General features: G+C 37.5%; 1 protein-coding gene across 14 annotated transcripts in view; it reads left to right on the top strand.

Annotated features, from left to right (window-relative positions):
- Positions 1-19,216, top strand: part of PEX5L (peroxisomal biogenesis factor 5 like) — a 686,817-nt gene that overhangs the window by 578,818 nt on the left and 88,783 nt on the right. For 13 of the 14 annotated variants that reach the window (XM_063621798.1, XM_063621795.1, XM_063621797.1 and 10 more), the window contains 2 exons: positions 7,816-7,927; positions 15,851-16,045. In XM_063621798.1, the coding sequence (XP_063477868.1) occupies positions 7,816-7,927; positions 15,851-16,045 (307 nt within the window). The remainder of the gene's footprint in view (positions 1-7,815; positions 7,928-15,850; positions 16,046-19,216) is intronic. The other variant, XM_063621792.1, reaches the window with a different exon arrangement.

The raw sequence follows: 19,216 nt of genomic DNA, 5'->3' as shown, positions 1-19,216 counted from the left end.
TGGACCACTGACAGCTGCTCTTTTTTGCTTAAAATAATCATTCATTCCATATTAAGCAAACAATATGCAAGGGCTTCATAGAAGCTCAAGTTCATGCTGTCCAAGACTAACACTTAAATCAAATAGTATGTAAAAAAGCTTGTGTTGATGAAAGGGTTGAAGAAAATATGTGAATCAAGTCTTTGAGAAAAAAAATTTTCTCTGGACCTGTGCTGTCCAGTACAGTAGCCACGAGCTACGGAGCTTTATGTGGCTCCTGAACTTTATGTGGCTGCTGCAAATTGAGATGTGCTGCAAGTATAAAATACACACCAGATTTCAGGGAGTAATCAAAAAAATAGTGTAAACTATCACATTAACGATTTTTATAGTGATCATATGTTGAAATGGTAATATTTTGGATTTTTCGATATATTGGCTAAATCAAATATCTTATTTAAATTAATTTCATTTGTTTCTTTTACTTTTTTAAAAGTAGCAACTAAAAATTTTTAAATCATGAGGCCCTCATCATAATTCTGTTGAACGGAATATTCTATCCTAAAGGGTAATAGTATAAACAAATTCAATTTGAGAATAGAAGGGAAAGCCATTTGCCAGAAGGTTGATTATATCATAGAAAAAAAATGTATCCTCTTTATGAGAATGAAATGACTTTAGTGAATACTTTTCTCTCTTGAGGAACCTTCAGAAGTTTTGTTTTTGACCATATCTCCTAGATACTTTTTTAGCAAGGTATAGCCCATTTATCTTTGCCTGTTGAACACAGTGTCTTAAAACTATGTTGCAGGTCTGTTCTTGTGAAGGGACTTTTTTTTTCCAAACCCAGCCTTTGATTTCTATCTGTCATCACCCATTATATCTCAGTATTAATTTAATTTTTGTTTCTGATAAAGATAAAAAGAATAATGTCCTCGATTGGAAGAATATTTTCAAGGCTACTAGTAAATACAGCCTTGTTTGGGTTTCCATTTCTAACTTAAAAAATTGTCTTAATTATGTTCTCCTGCCTGTCTTAATTTATTGTTAGCACTACCCAAGCTGTGATCTGTTCATTTCCCTGTGAATAGATTCACATTTTACAAAAATCTAGCTATCCTGTTAGGAAAATATTTGTAGCTAGTTGGTTGACATTTAGATCAAGTCAGAGTTGAAAGTTATCACTTGATTATCCGTTACCAGAAGACTAATAGGAAGTGGGGGTGGGGCAGTCCATTAGTACTATAAGCTCAGAAGAAATGAATTCTGTCAGGCATCAGAGTTACCATGACAGAGCTCTAAAAATCTGGATTTTTAGCGGTTGCATGGTAATGATTTAGTTGTCTTATCTTTTCAATTGATAGAGTCCGTTAACTTGGCTTTGATATTAATGAATCACTCACAGTATGGTAACTATATTGACAGACACCGAATGAATTTCTGAACTTCGATAGGGCTAATAAAACCATAAACAAGTAGTTCAATTATAAAATTATGACTGAAAGCCTATTTAACAAATGACTTTAAATTAACAATTCACAGAGTCGGATGAAGTGGTTGGCACCTGTAGTCCCAGCTACTCAGGAGGCTAATATGGGAGTATCACTTGAGGCCAGGAGACCAGCCTGGGCAACATAGCAAGACCCCATCTCAGAAAAAAACCGTATCACAAATAACAGAGGAATTTCAAAACTGACAAAGATATTTGTGTTTCATTCATATATAAACAAAACAATTCTAAAATTTTTCTATTATTTAAATGAGGTAAAAAGACATGCCATAGTATTATAAATTTTCTAAATCAACATTACAAATATGAGATATTCGTCAGCTGTTTTAAACTTACTAGCTTCAATGTTTTAACTTTAAAAATTATTATTGAAGTATCAAATGCTTAAATATAAAAACAGAATATTTTACTTTAAGCTAAAACAATTCAAGATCATCAATCTGAAATGTGAAACTATAGAATAATGGATTATTGTCCTTTACAGACATTGTTTTATCATCTAGAATATATTATGCTTCAGGGTTAATTCTTAGTAATATGTTAGCAGAAACCTTGAGCTCTATATTTTTTAATGAAACATCTAATCAATATATCTCTTTAAAGACAAACACAAAGATTTAAGTCACAAAACAAGATTTAAGTCACAAAACAAACAATATAAACATACACTGTAGTTTAAGTAACAATATTTAAAAGCAAAACATCTTTTCATCTTATTCGTTTCTTATAGCTTATTTAATAGTTTAATTTTAAAACATTGAAATTGAGAAATTCAAGTTGAGCTACAGCAAATGTCGTTTCAGATAAAGTTTTAAGAGCTGGGTGATATAATCTGCCTTTGTTCCACACAAAGAAAACACTGTATTGATATATGAACCAATTTGGTGGTGTGGTAGCTAATATTAATCACATCAACTGGCCAGTCTGAGTAAGTCATAATTCAACTGAGATCATTTGATTGAATATTTGATTACAAAGAAGGTGTAATGGTTCAATAGTCTTTTGCATTCTGATTGACAACAAGCCCCTACATGCAACTTCTCGCCTATCTTCTTACTTCTAAACAAAAGTTTTCCTTTGTTTCTATGTCAGTTGACCACTTAAGCGTTTTCCCTCAAAATCTCAAGATTTGAATCTCTGATTTAAAATCAGCAGGGAGGGAATAGGATTGTGATGAAGTGTTGCTGGCTTGTCATTCACATTGGTCCAAGTCCTTCTTCCAAGTGTTGAATGGTATGGGGCAGGCTTAGACCTTTATTTTGATTTTTTTCATTAGGCATTCTCTCTTGGCACTTTGACTTCTTGGTAGAAGCCTTAACATTCTTGGTAGAAGCTTTGTATTTGGAAACGTTTCCTTAGGTATCAATAGGTCTCCAAACATTTAAAAGATGTGACTGGGAAGAAATGGGTTCAAGCATGTGGTTTAAAGCCGGCAAAGAAATTGGCAAACATTAATGAGGACCACTGACCTCTCTGTGAATTGATCAAATCCAGTAGGAAATTGAGGACACCCATGCAATAATTCTTTTGTACAGTTTGCCATTCAGTTAGACTGCATAAAATCAGTCAATATTGATTAAACTGCTACTATGGAATACAAAAAAAAATGTTGGATGAGATCTCTACTCTAAAGGAAGTCACAGTCTAGTTGGCAGTTGGAGAGGGACAGATAAAACTAAGATTATGACACTGGGCAAGACATGGGAACATGCAGGTGCTATAAAGAGGCACTCAATCGTTGGCACTAAAGAAGGTTCCTAGACAATGTGCCAATTGAATGGGATCCTGAAAGAGAAATAAGAATCTGTCACCATTATAGAAGGTTCTTCGAACTGATCCAAATATTGAGAAGAGGAAAGGGGAGGATAAGAAATGAAAATTTAAAATGTGAACAAACTGAGACAAAGACCTTAGCAGCTAATGAAGTGGGTCATTTTAACTCAGCTATGATAATCTGACTAGACCAAAATTGCAAACACTTCACCTCAGTTATTTTTAAAAATTAGAAACTTTTGGGTTACTTTTTATTATTTGTATAACATCAATGTACTCCATACCCAAAAGACAAAATAAGGGAAGTTCATAAAGTTATTTTCAAACTGGAAGAAAGTCAAGAAACCTTATCCTACTAATGCAGAAGGAAAGAATAAGTGTTATACAATTTGGAAATTAAGCTTAAAGGGAATACTTGGGAGATTCAGTTCAGTTTGAGATTTTCTTTTATGATCTAAAAGATGTATCTATTCTCAAGTCACCAGAGGAAATATCGTAAACTTGTTCAAAATGAAGAGGAAGGCATGGAAAAAGCTATTCTTATCTATGCAAATATAAATAAAATGGGACTTCCTATGACTAAAATAATCATTCCTAAATTCCCGCAACTGAAGATGCAATCTAAAATTGGACCGTTTTAGATAGGTATTTTTACATCTTCAGTTTCCGCAAAGTCACTTTCTCATTTAATAGCCATTTATTGAACCCCTTTTAGATGTAGACATTCTATTTGAAGTTGTGAAGGATATAAATATAAGTAAGATATTCTCTGGCTTCAGAGCTTATAAGGAAAGATTTCCGTATCTTCATAATATCTCCTGTTTCATCTTCCATATCTCCCATCAAAACCAAAAAACTTTCTGTTCAGTTTCAGTTACCTTTCCATGCTATCTGTAATCTGGGCTTTCACCTTTGAGCCCTGCTATTATCCCCCACTTCAGCCCAAGCATTTCTCAATAGCTAAATTGTGCTGCAGCTTGAAAAACACTGACTCAGAAGGTAGCTTGTTACTCCTTCTTCGATTTGAATTTGTGAAAGAAAGCCACAGGAGTAGCTTAGTTGTAGAAGTCGGGCAGTTATAACAATTCCATCAGTCCAGGTGTGAACTATGGTCGGAAACAAGACAGTAGGTGTGGAAGAGTGTACACAGACTTCCTGAGGCAGAGGTGTAGAAGACTGGAGATGCCACGCCTTTGTCCTGGGCTTCCTGAAGTCTCTCAGAACAGCCTCTCCTTTGGTATCCCTTTATTTGTATGCTGAGTAAATCTGAGAGTGCTAGTGTGCTTTCTCCAGAAAATTTGTCCAAAGTTTGAATAAAGAGACAGACTCCAAAAAAAAAAATTATTACCTTTGATAAAGCAGACAGGCCCAAGAGGACAGGACTCTCATTAAATTGTGCCTTTTCCTTTGCTTTCCATTTAGATGTTAACAAAAATTTTACTTTTAGAATTACTTTATCAAATTTAGACTATAGTTTTTATGCATTTGCAGCTAAAACTATCTGAAGAAATCTAACACCCTGGTCTTCCAAAACTATAGGTAATGTAGGCCTATTTCACTATTCCACACATATATGTACACAGAACTGTGATTTAGGGATAAATTCTTAGTTTTTTTGTTTGTTTGTTTTTACTAAGGCATTTAACTGTATCCAAAGTAAAGAAAGAGTACAGGGGATTTTCCATGGAATATAGCTTATACTTATCTACATAACGTTGATATGTCTCAAAATTATGAATAAGAGAACTCAGTTATTCTTAGCCATCTGTCAATGAAATTAAACTTTTTTTCAAATAAATAATGACTATCAAAGAGATAGTTATGACATTGTCCATACATATTCATACTTTGGAAGTCACAGGTGTATTGGTTGAGTTTAGTCTTTGCACTTTATACACTTTAGCCAATGGGTAAATAAGACCTAGACCCAGAGGCCAGTCATCAGAATGTACTGCTTAGTAAATGCAACCCTGTTACAATAATTTCTATGAGTATAGGGTGGTGCCATATTTGATGGTAACCTTCATCCTCTGTGAATGCGTATAACACAGTGGAATTCAGATCGCACTTGACAGCCATGAGAAGGCCACAGTGTGGAGGTGGGCATTGTTTGTGAAAGTAGGACCTCGTCACTGTGTTGATCACACTAGATGAGTTCATTACATTAAGCACATATGGTTAAAAGAGCAAGTCCTACCAGGAAATATGTATCAATATACAGGTCCTTTGGAAACTGTTACATATGTACAGTTTGGACATGCACTAAATACAAATGAGATACAGATTCTGGGACACTAATCATATTTTTAGATGAGCTCACAGGATCACCGATGTTTAGCTATTTCATCATTTTCTAGCATATTATATTCTATACCAGTGCTTTCAACTACATTTCCAGATAATAAAATTGACTTTTATGCCAGGAAGTATTACAAATCATTCCTAAACTCAAATAGACCATAGCATTTACAAAAATTCAAACATATTTTATTCCTGAAACATAGGCAGCTCATAGTCCCTCAACATTTAAAAATATTTTAATATAAATAGAATGGGTGATACCCAGGAATGTTCGAATTCAGAAAAAATAAAAAGCACTGGGGCTCAGAGTTTCACTCATGAGTCAAAGCAGCATCCTAAAATAAAAGATTCATATCAGAGGAGGCCTTGGATTTGATTCCTAGCAAAATCTGCAAGGTTTTATACATAGCAATACCAAAGCTTACAATAATTGAAGAAAGATCTATCGCTGTAACTTGAACGTTAAAAGAAGAAAAGCATTCTCAAAGCCCATCCCTCAATAACAAATTAATATGTATAAAAATCTAATTATCAACTCTATATCGAAATCTTAAACTCTAATGGACATCTGAGATTTACACATGTTTATGTTTAAATGAGATTTATCCATGTTTAAATAGCATGCATATGAGTACTAAATGTGTCTCTTGGCTTCCAGTCTCCAAATGACCACTAAGTGCTTCCATATTGCCCTTTCAGAAATAAAAGAAGTGCACTTTCTCCCCATAGTTACCATTAATCAGGTCCCCTGCTACCTTCCATCAGCTCTAAACTATGAGACTACTGACACTGTGCCAGAGAAACAATGTAGAGAAAGTGAGTAGAGTAATATAAAATATTTTGATTTGGTAATACTCCAAAGCACTCCATTTGTTATTTTATGCCTCTTAAAATGCAACTTAACAAATAAGTTCTTAAAAATCTAGAGATTGGCCAGGCACAGTGGCTCACACCTGTAATCTCAACACTTTAGGAGGTCGAGGTGGGAGAATTGCTTGAACCCAGGAGTTCAAGACCAGCCTAGGCAAGGTGGTGAGACCTCGTCTCTACAAAAATAAATTTTAAATTTTAAAAAATTAGCCGGGCATAGTGGTGCACACCTGTAGTCACAGACAGCTATTTGGGATACTGAGATGCGAGGATAGCTTGAGCCCAGGAGTTCGAGGATGCAGTGAGTTATGATCATGCCACTGCACTCCAGCCTGGGTGACAGAGAGACAGCCTGTCCCTATTTAAAAAACAAAAAACAAAACAAAACAAAAACCTAAAGACTATGAGGTGTGTCTTTTTCTTAAGCAAAAAACTAGATGATTATGCCTATTTTATGAAAGGCAAATATAAGAGCTCCTTCGCCCAAAAAAAAAAAAAAAAAAAAAAAAAAAAAAAAAAAACAGTTAATTTAGTGATCAACCACCTGAGTATCAAAAGTGTGTTTTCTCCCTTAACCATAGAAACATACTTGGCAAGACGGGATTCAAAGAGGTGCAGAATAATTGAAAGTAAATAGTGGTTGCCACTGATAATTAGAGATCCACTAAAAAATCAAACTGAAAGATTGCTGAAATTAGAAAATGAGCTAATGGGAAAACACGATTGAATCTACCGAGATCTATTTCACAAATAGATTTTACAAACGCATCTACTAGATACCTACACGGTTAATATAACAATATTTTCTACTCTCCCAAAATAATATTTGTTATGTAATACAAAAGCATTCCAAGGAAATGTAGAGGGTGTGATTTTAGGTGACCTGAGCTTTCTAAGAGAGGGAGACGAGGCAGGCATTTATCCACCCACACTGATCCGTGTGTTTGCACTCCCCACATAAACACTGACTGAGCAGTGCTAACCAGAACATGTCATCTTTGAGTCTGAAGCCACTGTTCCAGGTCTCAGTAGGAGCTTTTGTCCAGGTGAGGAGTGGGATTGGCCCTTAGCAACTATGATTCAATACGTGTCATTTTCTATATATTGAAATTAGAGAATAATTGTATTTCAGGAGGGGGGAGAAAAGGCTTGAGCTTTAAACATTGAAGTTGGCTGCATCAAAAATATGTTGACAGTGCTAAAAGGCTCATTCCCTACCTCTTGATATTTTTTTCTCTCTTGCCCCCACCCCATTATTTATTTATGTATTTATTTATTTTTGGTAGGCTTGCTATTCTCATTTTGTTGCAAGGCTGCATTTTAATTCATCTGACTCTGCAGTTTAACAAAGCCCTTTGACACCTCTGTTCATTTGTTCTCAGCTGGTGAATGAGCAACAAGAAAGCAGACCCCTCCTGAGTCCCTCCATCGATGACTTTCTCTGTGAAACCAAATCGGAAGCAATAGCAAGGCCAGTAACATCCAATACAGCTGGTAATTCTTTCACTTTTAACTGTTCCTCAACTAGAGTTAATTTTAACTGTAGTAAAATGCACGTTTTTTCCATAATACATTTTAAGTGAGGAAATAATGTTTGCAATCAAATGAAACTTTAGAATGTATACTATTTAGCATAAACCAATAAATCACAGAAATTGCAATGTATATTACCCACCCAATTTTGCAGAACATAAGTATACCACTATTAGCAATGAATCATGTTTTCATGTATATTTTCATATTTACATATTTATATCTAAAGTCTCATCACATTAGAAAATCTTTAAAACAAAAGCATCTATTTCAGAGTAAGGTTTTCAAGTTCTGGCTGATGGTCCAATTATTTCTGGAAATATTTTGCATAACAGAGGTCCAGTAAATAAAAATGTGGCAACCTTTTCAAGTGGATTCAAATGACAAAATATCCTGCAGCTTTGGGATAATGTAGAGCCAGTTTCATTTTCTGTCATATAAATGTGTTACTTGCTCCCCGTTACAACAATCTATTTGAACGTTCTCCTGGAATTAAACATTCTCAAATAGTAAACCATCCCCTGCTCAGTGCCTGTCACATATAGGAATAGGCATTCGATAAGTATTAATCCAATGAGTGAGTACAGGATGCCACTGGCATAAATTACACTTCCCTTGTAGAGGCAGTCTTTCTGCATTGATTTCATTTGGTCAGCATTCACATTCAAAGTCATGTCATTCAAATAAGAAGGAAAAAATGATGTTCAGAATCAAAGAACAAAGGTTATGTTGGATGTGCAGAGCGGAATTTAATGGAAAAAGAAAAGGATAATCACATACCGTCTTGTTAAATTTGTTCCATTTTGTCATCTTGGCCTCAGTTTGCTGTTGGCTTGCATATTTTCATTATATTTCTAAGTGAATAAAATCACAGGAGAAGGAAATCATGATTTTTCCAAAATGCCAAAAATTACAAGAAGAGTAACTAGCATGAGAATAGAGAGGCTCCTTATGTGAAGTCATATTTTACAGTGTCTGGGTTCAAACTCCATGAATTCCAACCCCAGCTCTGTATCCAGGGGCATGTTGTTTAACTAAGCCTCAGTCTCTTCATTTGTCTGATAATAGTAAGATCTACATCTCGTAAGTTCATTGGAAAGATTAAAGGAAGCAATCCATGAAAAAGCTTAACACCATGTAAACTCTAACTGGTGTAAAAATTTCTGTTAGATTTTAGGTGAGAACAGTATGTATTCCCTACACTTTCATTTTCAACTGCGTTGACTTTTTTATATCACACCACAGCAATCATTTTCTAAATTCAGCTATCACTTTCAGTAATCAAGAAATTAAATGGTACTTGGCAAATTCTAGGTAGGAAATTAAACAAGTTCACATACTATCAGATGAAATTCATTCCTCTCATCCATGAAACTGGAGCTGGCCCCTTCAAAACTCTAGAACTACTCCAGGAAAATACAGAGAACCTTGTATGTCCAATTGCAGGTGAATCCATGAGAATTGTATGCACTGCAAACTTCCTCTTCATGCTCCAATTCTCACTGATGGGAAAACTAAGTCACTTAGAAAGGATCCATGCTGAGAGAGCAATATAAGATTTGATTCAAAAGCTTCTTTTCAGCTTGATTGTTCTAACATATAAAAGAGAGACCTGTGAAATACTGGAGGAAAAAAATCAAAAGAATGTGTAATTTCTTGCAATCCCAATATCTACAATGTTGCCCTCTGTATTAGTCCTAGGGCTGCTGTGACAGAGTACCACCCACTGAGTTGATTCAGCAACAGAAACTTACCATCTCAGTTCTGAGGGCTGGAAGCTAGCTTTCAGCTGGGCCACGCACCCCACGAACGTGCTTATGAGGATCTGTTCCAGGCCTCTCTTCTAATTTCTGGTACTGCCTTGGTTTATGGCAGCATAACTCCAGTATTCACGTGGATTGATATTTCTCTGCGTGTGTGCTTCTCAGTGTGCATGTCTGTCTCTGTGTCCAAATTTCCCCTTTTTTTTTCTTTTTTCTTTTTTTTTGAGACGAAATCTCGCTCTGTCACCCAGGCTGGAGTGCAGTGGCACGATATCGGCTCACTGCAACCTCTGCCTCCTGGGTTCAAGCGATTTTCCTGCCTCAGCCTCCCGAGTAGCTGGGACTACAGGCACGCACTACCATGCCCGGCTAATTTTTTGTATCTTTAGTAGAGACAGGGTTTCACCATGTTAGCCAGGATGGTCTCGATCTCCTGACCTCGTGATCTGCCCGCTTTGGCCTCCCAAGGTGCTGGAATTACAGGCATGAACCACCGCGCCTGGCCCAAATTTCCCCTTTTTATAAGGACACCAGTCCTGTTAAAGTAGGGGCCCACCCTATTCTAATATGACCTCATGTTTAATTATATCTCGAATGAAACTATTTCCAAATAAGGTAATATTCTGAGTACTCGCTGTTAGGACTTCTACATAGACCACTCAATCCATAATACTCTGCAACGTAGGGGGTCTGGAAAAATAGTGTTCTGAGACCGGGGATTTTTTTTTTTCCTCACCTTCATTATTCAGTGCACCTGGTTCACATAGATTTTTATCCTGAAGAAAGACTCTTGTTTGATAAGTGTTTTTAATATTAAGAGTATATCTCAAGGCAAAAAATTATATTTTTTTAATTCCTAAGAAATCTGGTTTTTATATAAATCAATACAAAATTTAAAAATTTAGGAAATATTTACCTTTTCTGGAGGTCGTTCAGTGATTTTTTTTCCTCTATGAACCCTAAAAGAACATATCTTTTGCCTCATAGAAGTTCTAAATTATAATTTTTTTCCACCCAGTTCTATCAGATTTTCTGAAGAACAAAAGTTTTTGAGACTGCCAACTATTTAAATCATTCCTCGGACTATCCAAACTGCCAAATAATTAGAAGCTAAACAAACAAATGAATCAAAGCCTTATCAATAAAGTCAGCACACTGCCTTAAGGTTTAGATAAAGTCTAGAGAGGACTGTGTAAGAACACAGGCTATAGAGAGAGGAGACCTGTATCCTGTATTTGAATCCTGGTATAAACACTGACATACCAGTTATATTAGTTTTCTATTGTCGCTGTAACAATTACCACAAATCTAATGGCTTAAAACAACACAAATTTATTATCCTAAAATCAAGATGTCAATAGAACTACATTACTTCTGGAGGCTCCAGGACAGAATTCATTTCCTTGCTTTTTCCAGCTTCTAGAGGGCACCTACAATTTGGTGGCTTATGACTCCTTGCTCCATCTTCAAAACCAGCAGCTCTGTCTCTCACATTGGTCTCCATCCTCATATCTCCTTCTCTGGCTCTGACCCCCCTAACTGCACTTTATAAGAGCTCTTGTGATTACATTGGGCCCACAGGGATCATCCAGATTAATCTTTCAGTCTCCAAATCCTTAACTTAATTACATCTGCAAAGTCCCTTTTGTCATGTGACATGTCAAGGTAACATATTTACAGGTTCTGGGGATTAGAATGTGGGCATATGGGGCGGGGGGGGCGCATTTTTCTACCACACCAGCTGTGTGATTTTGGACAAGTTCCTTAATATTGCCAAGCCTCAAGTTTCTCATATGTAGAATTAGAATACCTTTCTCACAGGAATGTTACATAGACTAAACAAGGAAACATTCATAAGCACTTACCATATTGTATATTTTCAATAAATAGTTTTTGTAATCATTTCCAACCTCATATCTACAGTTTGCGTCAAGCATGAATGCTTTCAGTAGAGTCTTCTAGTAGCAATAAATACTTATTTGCATCATGACTATGCTTATAGTGCTGTTCCAAGAGCTTTAGATAAGCACTTCATCCAATACTTTATAAAGCAGTTTTATCCTTATTTTAGGTGGGCAGAGTTAAGGTTCAGAGAGACTTTTTTATTTGAGATGGAGTTTTGCTCTTGTTGCCCAAGCTGGAGTGCAATGGCATGATCTCGGCTCACCGCAACCTCCGCCTCCCAGGGTCAAGCAATTCTCCTGCCTCAGCCTCCAGAGTAGCTGGGATTACAGGCATGTGCCACCACGCCTGGCTAATTTTGTATTTTTAGTAGAGACGGGGTTTCTCCATGTTGATCAGGCTGGCCTTGAACTCCCGACCTCAGGTGATCTGCCTGCCTCAGCCTCCCAAAGTGCTGGGATTACAGGCATGAGCCACTGCACTCAGTCAAACTCAGACAGTCTTAACCACTGTCCTGTGCTGCCTTATTTTATGCACAATATTCACGGAACATCAAGACACCAAAATAGATTAGCTGAACTAAAGTGAAGAAGACAGGACAAAGTGCTACAAGGGTGACTGGCAAAACATAGCCTGCTCAGAAGCAACTGAGCTGGAAATCCCCCTGCCACAGCAAATAGAAGTGAAGTCAATGACATCCTCTGGGCAGTGGGATCCCACAGCCTATGAAGCTGTGAGTGGTGACTGACATGTGGTCCATGAGAAAAGTCTGCATATGTGACAATAAGATTACACCCAGAAGGTATTTTATTAGATCTACACTAACACACGCATACACACACATGTGGATACACACATGCACACACTTTTCACGTTGATTGTAAGAGGAGATTATCCTTTGTGCTCCCTTTTTTTAGAGACAGGGTCTTACTCTGTCACCCAGGCTGGCTCAAACTTCTGGGCTAAAGCAGTCCTCCCACCTAGTCTCCCGAGTAGCTGAGACTACAGGTGATAGCCATCACTCCTGGCTAATTTTTTTTTTATTTTTTTAATTGTTTTGTAGTGACTGAATCTTGTTATATTGCCTAGGCTGGTCTCAAACTCCTGGCTTCGGGCGATCATCCTGCCTTGGCCTCCCAAAGCTCTGGGATTACAAACGTGAGCCACCACACCTCACCGGTTGGTGCTCTTAATTTAAGCACGCAGATACTGAAATCCAAAACTTCATGTGCCTGAAGAATCTTTAAAATAAGGTTTAAGAAATCAGCAGAGCAGACACTGCCTACCATACCAAGGCTGTCTTTGAAGCATGTGTGGAGCAATAAGATTCTTACTTTTAAATCTTAACTAAGGCCGGGCGCAGCAATAAGATTCTTACTTTTAAATCTTAACTAAGGCCGGGCGCGGTGGCTCACGCTTGTAATCCCAGCACTTTGGGAGGCCGAGGCGGGCGGATCACAAGGTCAGGAGATCGAGACCACGGTGAAACCCCGTCTCTACTAAAAATACAAAAAAATTAGCCGGGCGTGGTGGCGGGCGCCCGTAGTCCCAGCTACTCGGAGAGGCTGAGACAGGAGAATGGCGTGAACCCGGGAGGCGGAGCTTGCAGTGAGCCGAGACTGCGCCACTGCACTCCAGCCTGGGTGACAGAGCGAGACTCCGTCTCCAAAAAAAAAAAAAAAAAAAAAAAAAAAAATCTTAACTAAAGGACACACACATGCTAAAATGTGATTTGTTTTTCTCCAGAGAGTGAAAGGCTGCACCCACCCTTCTCTCCTTTTGAAAACATACTCTGCAGGGACTTTCCCAGCTTCAAAGCTGGCCATTCGACCTCCAAGCCACCTTCTTCATCAGCTAGGTAACCAATTAGGCCTTTTGTGTATGCCAAGCATTTGTTTCACATTTGCAAGAAAAAGAACAAAGGGACAAAGAGCTCAGAACAAATACAGGAAGTGCCCAGGACACTTTGGAGGGGGAAAGAACCTTACTGAGCCAAGTTTGAATTCACAGTTCACCCTTTTAGTAATTCATTTATTGTGAATGTGAGAAGATATAGAATTAAATTAGTACTTGCCAGCTGTTATTCCATAACAAATGTACTTCCTATGTTCAAGTAGACAATTTTATAATTTGCTTCTAAAAGTCTAGGAGCAAGTGACTAACTCTTAATTGTTTGTACAACTAATAAAAAGATGTATATGGCATTCTATATTCTGTCATCAGTTTCCTTTCCTCCATTATAAGGACATCACATTGGGCCTAGACTCCTTGCCAACGTAATAGTAGTCTGGAAATTTCTATTTGACCGTTCAGTGGATATAAAGTGTGAGGCATTCTTGCCTGTTTTGGCTGTCTGCCATGTTTACATTTTAGACATAAAGCCAGGCAGCTTAGTTCTGAATGCCACTTCTTTCCCTCCACATTCAAGTACTTCCTAGCCACAAAACATCCCTCCTATCTCAGGGCATCTTAGCATTGGGAAATGGTTCCCATTGCCTCAGGAAGATTCTGTTGAGATAAGCTGACACTTTCGGGCCACTTTATATAAATTTACTTCATAGGATCCTCTGTAGAACCAATATCTTTGTCTCATCTTCAGTTTTATTCCCAGTAGCATTTTCTCTTTCTGTCAGTGTATGGATCTGATTCTTGTCTCAAATAAAAAGGAACAGTGAAAATAGGAGAACATCAACAACAACAACAAAAAGGATAGAAAAACATCACAAATTGGCTATAAAAGAATGGAAATCACATTTATTGAGTACCTATTGTATGCCTGGCACTTTACATACATTAGATCATTTAATCTTCATCTTATCCCTAAAAGACTATTAATTCCCCATTATGAGGAAACTGAAACTCAAAGAGGTCAAGAAACTTACTTCGAGTCACACACTAAGCCGTGACAGAGCCAGATGTTTCCACTTCACCAACAACATCCAACCACTGTGACTTGGAATTGGAATCAGAAAACAAGATTATTAAGAGTAGAGTTTGACACACCATCCTAAAGATCCCATAGGAATGGTTAGCTCATGAAGTCCGTGCACTACTAAAGAAATCCGGGTTTTGAGTTCAATGGAGCCCGGGCCCTGCCTTGAGTACAAGGGAGAAGCAGACAGAAGAGTACTGAGACATCAGCAAAAATCCATCCCCCACCTAGAGGAAAAGCTTGGCGATTAAAGAGGAGTGCTGCAGTCATTGTTGTAGACTGCCACAAAGGGTTAATGCAAGTAGTTTCTTGGTCTTTCTGTGGCTTTCCTAAGGGAGCTGGGTGAAGAGATTCCAGGCCAGGAAGCCACCCATCTTGCTCAGAAGCTAGTCTCTCCAGTGTGGTGCCGGGGCCAGTGAAACAGCAGGGACTGGTAGAGAGGTAGAGCTGTAGGGACCTTCTCTAATTTGAATTTTCTATTTCTCACAATGAGCTAGTCAAACGCTGGTTACGTGCACTGTAAAAGAAAGAAGAAGCTAAGGTTATAAAACTTACTTTTTTAATTCTCATTTGCCTAATTTGCATTTGAACAAGTTATTATTTCTGCTTTCCTTAGAGTATTTAATGCAATGTAATCAACCTGCTAAGAAGTAAAAGTGTAACAGTTTTATAGTTAGTTACATTGAAATTTAAATTTGCATACTAAACAGCAAAGGCATTAACATGTGTACCTATTCATCAACTATGGATTATAAAATACCTCTCTTGGGTGAACCCAAATAGGATGCCATTTTCTGATTGAACTGCTTAATTAAATAAAAGATGATTAAACAGCATTGCTTTATACCCTGTATACTTTATTGTTTAAAATTAAAACACAAAGACATTCAAAACCCTCACTAAATCTCTGAATATGATAGATTGACTCCTCTCTGGGAAACTGCAATTTAAAATAACCTTCAGTATAAATAAAGCAAAGCAATAAAGTAAATAGCACCTGAACTCAGATTCAGTTTGATCATTTTAATTTCATTCAAAGCTTCATCATTGCTGAGACTGGTCTAAGTCCTTTCTTACCAATTTGTGCCATACCAAATATAAGAATAACATGCAGCAAACATCCCAGTCTAATAAGCTGTCTCTATAAATCAATGATGAGCTAACTTAATTTTATTCTAACCTATCTTACAAACATAAAATCTTTCTGTACTCAACTGAAACCTATTTAAAAAAAAATAATTTCAGAGTAGTAAATGGGCTTATCTTAACCTCTTCCATTTCTGGTAGTGTTGACCACTGGCTTAGATCTCCTCGACCTGAGTGAACCAGTCTCTCAAACCCAAACCAAAGCCAAGAAGTCAGAGCCCTCATCAAAAACCTCATCCCTCAAGAAAAAGGCCGATGGATCTGACCTCATCAGCACGGATGCTGAGCAGAGAGGCCAGCCTCTCAGAGTCCCGGAGACTTCATCCTTAGATCTAGGTAAGGCAATCGCTTTTGGCTATGGATGCTCAACCTTCCTCTGCTGGTGTGGATACAAGAGGAAATTTCCACTAATGGCATTAAACAGAGAACAACGGGGTAGAAAAGGCATTCCATGGTGGAAACTGGACAGGACATAGCTTCTTTTGAGCTTGAACTGTATAGCAATTGGGGAGCTCAACTTTGCATAACTGATTGATTCATTTATTTATTCAACCCACAAATATTGAGTTATAGATGGGTGCTGGGTGCCAGGTTAGGCACTAAAGTTACAAATAAAAATAAAATGTGCATCTTGCTCTGTAGGAGCACTCAGTCCAGGACGAGAAAGAGGGACTTGTGAGTAACCAACTCTAATGCAAGGCCCAGGGGCAGCAAGATGAAACAGTATGTAACAAACGTGTTTGGGAATACATGCAATACAATAATAGCAGCTACCATTTGATGGTGGGTTACAATGCCTAGGAACTACAGTATATTACTTACATATATTATCTCATTAAATTATCACAACTCTTTGAAACATCTGAGGAACCAAGTTTCAAAATTTAAGCAATTTGCCCAAGATCTCATAGTTTATAAGAGGAAGAGCTGAAATTTGAGCCTAGTTCTAGTTAACCTCAAAGCCCATGTTTTCCACTGTAGTCTACCTCCTCTGAGAAAGGACAGCTTAATTCTCAGCTCCTGGAATCAGACACATTAAGCTCTCCTTTCTCAAGAGAAAGAACAGTGACAGGTATCTTAGAAAGCCAAGAGGAACATGAATCTTCCCTGGCTGTGACTGACTGCTGTGTGTGTATGTATGTATATGTGTGGGGAGGTGACTATTGTATATACTTTCATAAGGAGATCATATTCATAGCTTATCCATAAGGCTGTGAGGAATAAATGGGATATATATATGAAATCACTTATACTATGATATGTACACGTTAAATGGTCATGAATTAATTTATTCATTTGTTCAGCAAACATTTATCTGAGTATCTACCATATTCCCAGCACATATTATGTGCTAGGAATACAAAGATAAATAATATAAGCTCTCTGTGCCTTAGCAAATTTACAGGCTAGTGGGGAGATAGAAAAATGATTAAATGATTATAATAAAATATTAACTATATGTAGCAATGAAAGAAAACTCAGATCAGTTACTACATGGGCCTCCTCATCATGCCATTTCCCCAGCCAGTGGGAGAAGGTGTCTTACATGAGGTACTATGTGAGCTGAGGTTTGAGGAATGCATAGGAATTTGCCAGATTCAAGATAGATCAGGAGAAAGGTGGGGAGAACAGGGCAGGATATCACTGGTGCAGAAAGGAAAGGGATTCACACCCAAATCGATAAACACGGAAAGATGTCTTTTTAAGTAAATATACGTATTTCAATAGTACTCAAGGATGGTAGAATAGTGGGAGAAAAAGACTGAAAATCACTAGTGGTGAGATCATAGGAATCCTTGGATGTCATGCACTTAAGACTGGGGGAGGAGGGATGATGTTTAAAGGGTTCTGCTAAGAGGAATGACAGCAACAGTTCCTATTTTAGAAAAATCCTTCTCTGGTGGATTTATGGAGAAAGGAATAGAGGCAAGGAGACCAGTACAGAGATCCAATAGTGACAAGGGGGATAATGAGAAAGAGAGAGACAGGTTCCAAAAAATATTAAAACAAGACTTGGAAACAAAGACAATATGTATATGTGAGCAATGGGGACATGTAGAACGTGCCAGGCTCCATAATAAAAGATGGAAGAGGGGCAGGAGTGAACTATTGAGTTCAGCTTTGAACCTGAAACTATGGGACTTCTCTGTGGATACCTCCATTAGACTGTTAAGTATATAGGTCTAGAACTGGAGAAAAAGAACTGAGTAGGAAATGGAGATTTGTAAGTCAGAAGCCTGTGTATGAATGGATTTTGGAACCATGGGTGTAGATGAGCTCTCCCAGGGATAGATTATAAAGAAAGGAAAGAGAACCAAGCCATTGTTCAAATTAGTGGCATACACAGGAACCCTTCTCCCCTGCCATCCCTCTTTGAGGTCTGTCTTTGAAGGGAAATTTTATAACTATCTCTACTATTTCCTCACCATCTAGGTTTATTCAGTTGTACAAATAAGTTAATAACATTTATAGATTTAGATAAAAATATATTAATACATTGATAGGTGCAGTGGCTCATATCTGTAATTCCAGCCTTTTGGGAGGCTGAGGCAGGAGGAGTGCTTGAAGCCAGGAGTTTGAGACCAGCTTGGGCAACATAGTGAGATCCCATCTCTACAAAATTTTAAAAATTAACCTGGCATGGTGGCATAAGCCTGTAGTCCCAGCTACTTGGGAGGCTGAGGCAGGAGGATTGCTTAAGCCCAAGAGATTGAGGCTGCAGTGAGCTGTGACTGCACCACAGCACTTCAGCCTGGGCAACAGAGTGAGACCTTGTCTTAAAAAAAAGAATATATTGATATATTACAATATAACACAATAAGCATGCAAATGATGAACATTTATTTCTTTGCTTCTGAGAAAATGTCCTATGAAAAAGTTGTAAAAGTACTTAGTTTAAAAGCACCTTTAAGAATAGCAGTGTTATTCACAATAGTAAAAAGGTGAAAACAACTGAAACCCATCATGAGATGAATGGATAAACATAATGTGGTATATACACACAATGAACTTATTCAGCCTTGGAAAGGAATAACTTACATGCTACAACATGGAAGAACCTTGAAGATATTGTGCTAAGTGAAGTAAACCAGGCACAAAAGGACAAATACAGGTTGAGCATCCCTAATTCGAAAATCTGAAATCCTCCAAAATCTGTAAGTGGAAAATTCCACACCTGACTTCGTGTGATAAGTCACAGTCAGAACTTTGTTTCATGCATAAGATTATTTAAAATACTTTATAAAATTACCTTCAGGCTATGTGCGTAAGGTGTGTATGAAGCATAATTGAATTTCGTGTTTAAATTTGAGTCCCAGCCCCAAGATATCTCATTATGACATAGGCGAATATTCCAAAAACCAAGAAAAAAAATCCCAAATTTGAAACACTCCTGGTCCCAAGCATTTTGCATAAGGAATAATAAACCTGGATTGGAGGATTCCACTTGTATGAGGTACCTACGGTAGTCAAATTCATATAGACAGAAAGTAGAATAAAATTACCAGG

Source organism: Symphalangus syndactylus, chromosome 17, assembly GCF_028878055.3.
Source record: "Symphalangus syndactylus isolate Jambi chromosome 17, NHGRI_mSymSyn1-v2.1_pri, whole genome shotgun sequence".
Taxonomy (NCBI): Eukaryota; Metazoa; Chordata; class Mammalia; order Primates; family Hylobatidae; genus Symphalangus; species Symphalangus syndactylus.
The sequence above is the reverse complement of the archived record's forward strand: the minus strand, read 5'-3'. Positions and strand labels throughout refer to the sequence as shown.